The 5,048-nt window shown below is 29.7% G+C and overlaps 1 protein-coding gene across 3 annotated transcripts; it reads right to left on the reverse strand.

The window, feature by feature from the left end:
- Nucleotides 1-1,372: 1,372 nt before the first annotated feature.
- LOC119670456 lies at nucleotides 1,373-4,459 on the reverse strand. Of its 3 annotated transcripts, none has more exons than XM_038080724.1 (3): nucleotides 4,360-4,459; nucleotides 1,639-2,585; nucleotides 1,373-1,580 (listed from the first exon to the last, which is right to left on the reverse strand). In XM_038080724.1, the coding sequence occupies exon 2, from the start codon at nucleotides 2,570-2,572 to the stop codon at nucleotides 1,676-1,678; it is 897 nt and encodes a 298-aa protein (XP_037936652.1). In that variant the 5' UTR covers nucleotides 2,573-2,585; nucleotides 4,360-4,459; the 3' UTR covers nucleotides 1,373-1,580; nucleotides 1,639-1,675. The 3 variants fall into 3 exon arrangements, with proteins under 3 accessions (XP_037936652.1, XP_037936651.1, XP_037936650.1); XM_038080723.1 differs by lacking the exon at nucleotides 4,360-4,459 and adding an exon at nucleotides 3,757-3,898; XM_038080722.1 differs by lacking the exon at nucleotides 4,360-4,459 and adding an exon at nucleotides 3,757-3,898 and having other exon boundaries at nucleotides 1,639-2,644.
- Nucleotides 4,460-5,048: the final 589 nt, after the last annotated feature.

Consider the following 5,048-nt stretch of genomic DNA (forward strand, 5'->3'; position numbering starts at 1 on the left):
TAATCCAATATGAAACAAAACTGTTATATTTAACATTTATAATGGTTTTGTCTTTTTCTATTCATTTCTTGTCGAACTTCACATTTTACAGTACCTAATATAGTTAGTTTTGTAATAGAATGGTCAGTGTTTTAAATGCAGCTACTTCAGTCTTGCAAGATAGTAGTATCCCAACTGCTGGTCAACCATAGCGCCATGTGTTTTCATCACCTGATGAAAACCTACTGATAGAACAGTGTTTGACGTTGTCTCTCTCATATTCTGCAGTTTAAAAAAGAGCAGTGACTTCTAACAACAAGCTCTGCTTTTAAATCAATTAGAACTCAAGCCAGTATTTTTTATAATTTTCTCCTATCTCTCTCAGATTGGTGAATGCACCACATTGTGAGAGTGCATATTTATTGCATTCTCTTGTTATAAACATCTAGGAAATGTTTAAATTTTTTCTTGTATGTTTATGAATTTAATGAATTCATTGTATTTATTTATAATTGGTGTTAAAAAAGTGATATTTTAGGTTAATAGTTACTTAACATATGGCTGCTTTTATTTACTTTATTACATGTTATTACAAGCTTTAAATATACCTCTTGGTAAAGTCTTAACAAAGTTCTAAGTGCTTCTTTTGAATCGTATTTTAATTAGAATGAAACACATATCTTAACACTTCAGAAGAAGCATTTAAATGTGCAATTTACATAAAAAGTACTCATATTATATACGATTTATGATGGTAGGCAACATTTGCCTTCAAGGCAGTACTTTTACACACATCCTCTCTAACAGATTGAACTTAAGACATTGAGCAATTCATTTTTAGTCTATTTTAAACAGAATTCCAACAGCATTTAACTGTTCGGTAATCTGAAATATACAAAAAATGTCTAAAAGTATCTTCGCATAACTGAGCTGACATACAGACAGAAGCGAATATTATAGTATGATTGCTTTTCTTGACGTTGGGAACCTTCACCCCACTTAAGATTTTTAATTCTATGTCAACGCCAAATGTACCATTTGTAGTATTCACTTAGTCAGATGAAATTAAATGAATGTCATTACACTTTTCATACAAAAACAGTGTAATTAAAGGGTTAAGCCAGCAGCTGAGCCAAATATAAAAAAGTTTTTAACGCTCAAAGAAAGCATGAAAACGTTTTGCGTTTCAAAGTGAACTGAAGTGGCTCCAAGAACTCTTATTTAATTAAATGTACATCGAACCCTTTGGCACTTCGTCTCATGCTTTCACTTTAATTAAACCTTGAGTTGTTTATTTTCGTTTATTATTGCTAGCTAAAAATTAACGTGTTTATAATATATTAAAAAAATCATAAATAAATGAAAATAAAAGAAAAAATTATTAGTAGCTTGTTTTTATTGTTAAATGTGTTAAATGTGTTAAATAACGCATTTTTCCAACAAACAGTACAATTAATTTATTAGTATTTCTCTCTGTATGTATTTAAAATTTTCTTAATTATTTTTGCACTTGATTTTGTACGCCAAAACTTAACATCTTTACTTTGAAAAATGTTGAACTTTGAACTTTAAGCTATAAGAGTTATTGCTATTGCTATAACCTACAAAACCAACAACGTAATTTTAAAATTATTCAAAATTATAAAAATATATACCAACCTTATAGCTAATAATTACTATTTAATTGTTGTTAACTTCATTCACTATCAGATGAACCCCAGTCGGCACATATTGACTCCAAGTCCTGATCAATTATCCCAAGCGGATCATACACCTCTAATGGCTCAACTTCCATTAAAATACCTTCCGGAGAATTATTGTACATATCAATGCCATGACTTGAAGAAATGCTCTCAATAAACATTTGATCAGTCATTTCATCACCGTTTGCTTGAATTACTCCTTGAGATGCTTCTATTGAAAATTCTTGAAATGAAATATCCTCATAAACCGGATCATCTATGGAAAAATTTGATTCAATAGAATCACTCAAAATGCTTTCGAATGAGTTATCTGAATCATCCATTTCATGTGGTAGTATATATTCAACTGGTGGTTCATCTTCTGGTAAAGCAGCACAATCGCATGCGACATTTTCCTTTGACATGGTTTTATGCACTTTTGGTATTCGATTAGTTAACTCCCAATCAATATCCATATCGCTAACCGAATTATTATTACATCCTTTTGGCAATGGTTGGCATGGAGTCGATTCTTTCTCTGTTAGCTTAGTTGTCTCGGTTTTCATTGACATGCCACCACTTGAAGCTGTATCCGGTTGAATGTTATTAGCGACACTAGTTGGACCTGCGTGTTGAGTGACCTTACTTCCACAACTTGAATTTATTGGTTGTGAAACCATGCCTTGTTGAACATTAGATTTGGGAAGTGTTTTCTTGATCTCCTCAATTCTATCTATATACTTTAAGATGTAATTGAAATACAAATCATACCTTGCAAGGGTAGCTTGTTTCTCCATATCAACAATTAAAATATCAATAGCTTTTTGGTATTCCTTTATAGCATTCGCACCATCTCCAGTATACTCCAGCTCCATTCCTTTGGCCAAAATTTGCATTGGATCATTCTCCATTTTCAATTTATCTCTTTAAAAGCGTAAAGTAACAACAAAAGCTCTATTTCAAACAATATTATTTGATCGCTTCTAAATGTGTTAAAACCAAAATTATTTCTTACAATATTAAAATTTTTGACAGATTGTTTAAATATAAAAATAAGGACTGCTTTACAGAAATTTTAGTTATAATAGGCCATGAATGAATACACTAGCCAGAATGAGCATTTAAGGTTAATTGTTTCATTTGGTTACTTGTAGAAGAGAAATGAATAAAGAGTATAGGGAGTACACGGTTACTTGATTACACATACAATATTACTGAACTTTCAAGTCAACAGCTTATAAACATGCATTTGCAAATTTTATTTGGATCTATTATTCACGTTTAGACTAAAGACCACTGAAACCTATAAGTTTAGTTATTATAAGAAATACTTCACGAGAGCTTTGAATCAAACTAAGAAGATGATTCTGAACACGACAATACTTATGTAATAAAGTCGGTGGAATAGTATTAAGTAATGTAGTTAATATAGGCGAAAAATACAATATGTTAATTGTTATACTAATTTTGAACAAAAATAAATAATTTTTTCTTCGTCGTAAGAACAATGTTATGCAGATAGTCATGGTCTCAGAAATTGTTGTTGTTTTCATTGTTAATTATCTCGCCACATAATGCGGATCATTATTGCTTATTGGCAATTAAACTTTAAAAAATGCTACTGTGATTTGACTGTTTGTATAACTCACGTTCATAAACATGATCCAGAAAAGCTAAGCGTCACATGACTACACGTCGTAGCACTATTTTGGAGAAGCACTTACTATTATTAAGTTAGTGCTTAGACCCGACAGGACGAAGAGTATAAAACTGAGAACTGTGATTTGACTGTTTGTATAACACACGTTCATGAACATGACCAAAAAAAGCTAAGCGTGACATGACCACACGTCATAGGACCATCTTCTGCATAACGCAAAACAGTTTCAGTAGCAGTAATAGTTGTCATAAAATTTTGAAGTTACGACAGAAGTAATAATTGAAACTGTAAAAACCGTAGCTATGGTTGAAAGTTAGAATGTATGCTATCACAACTAAAAACGATAACTAATAATAATAAATATATTTTCAAGCGAAATTTTTCTTTAGTTTAAAGAACTCTGATCTAACACTATAAAAACATATAAGTACTCACAATCAATTTCACCAATTTGAATAGTCTATAAACAGCAACTTTAAAATTTAAAATCTGAAGAACGGAATCACTTCTGTATTTATGAAATATTTTCTAAAACGAAAAATGTTCTTCCTCTTTAAAGAGATTGACTTGATATGAACTGAAAAAAAAAATATTACACATACGTATATTTTTGACAGTTCAATATTTAAATAAAAAAAAATAGACTACTATTATGAAATTAAAGGCACCAGCAATTTAATTAGCAAATTCGAAAAAGAAAGTCGTCTATTCCAGATGAAATGAGTAATATCAGCTGAAAAATCTTTCGTGTCGTGTAATACTTTCTGTAGATATCTTGCCTCATATCTACAAAACGGTGATTGTAGTTATCTGATTAACATTCTCTAGCTTCAAAAGTGGTAATAGTTGTCGTGATAAGTAAGATGACCATATTTATGGTTGATATTTAAAAAAGGCTAATTGTACTTTAAGGCTAGAAAATACGCTATCACAATTAAAAATGATAACTAATAATAAAAAATAAACTTTCAACCAAATTTTTTAATATAGTTAAAAGCTAGTTTTATTCTAATGATATAAAAATATATAAGTACTCACGATTTATTGCTCCAAATCACTAATCACTAATGGTTTCGATAAACAATAATTTTAAAATTTCTGAAGAACGGATTTAATACTGTATTTGTAAAATATTTTCCAAGACGAAGAATGTTCTTTTTAACAAATATTTGTCATGAAATCGAACAAAAATTTTGAACATACACTTCTGACAGTTCAATATTTAAATAAACAAACAGACTACTATTATGAATTCAAGCAATTCATTTAATTTATATATTTGAAATCGCTTATTTACTCTATGATTTTTACTAGTATTCAAAACTTATAAATAACAAAAAATTGCTCATTTAAGTTGTATTCTATAATTATTTAAAGGCAGATTTGTAAACTGAAATCTAAAAAATCTATTACATTGTCAATGAATCATCTTTTCATTAAAGATTCCAGACTTCAGTTCTATAAAGGAAATAGTCATCTCTTGACAATCGAGCAAATAAAATATAACTATATATTTTACTCTGTATTTTTCAGAACCAGCTGGTGTTAACGTTTTATAATATCATATATAAGCACATCATATCGAAAATACAGTGATTAATTTAAGTTTAGATCTTCAGTTTGAGATCTGTGGGGATTGGCATAGATAATCCCCACAGAAAATGGTGTGTTTGCGTTTGACAAGATACTGAGCAATAAAAATGGTTACATTAAACTTGAGTTGACTG

The sequence above is a fragment of the Teleopsis dalmanni genome, chromosome 1, assembly GCF_002237135.1.
Source record: "Teleopsis dalmanni isolate 2A chromosome 1, ASM223713v2, whole genome shotgun sequence".
Taxonomy (NCBI): domain Eukaryota; kingdom Metazoa; phylum Arthropoda; class Insecta; order Diptera; family Diopsidae; genus Teleopsis; species Teleopsis dalmanni.

Bases quoted from the DNA above. Each gene is read 5' to 3' on its own strand.
- LOC119670456 (XM_038080724.1), bottom strand. From the start codon at position 2,572: ATGGAGAATGATCCAATGCAAATTTTGGCCAAAGGAATGGAGCTGGAG.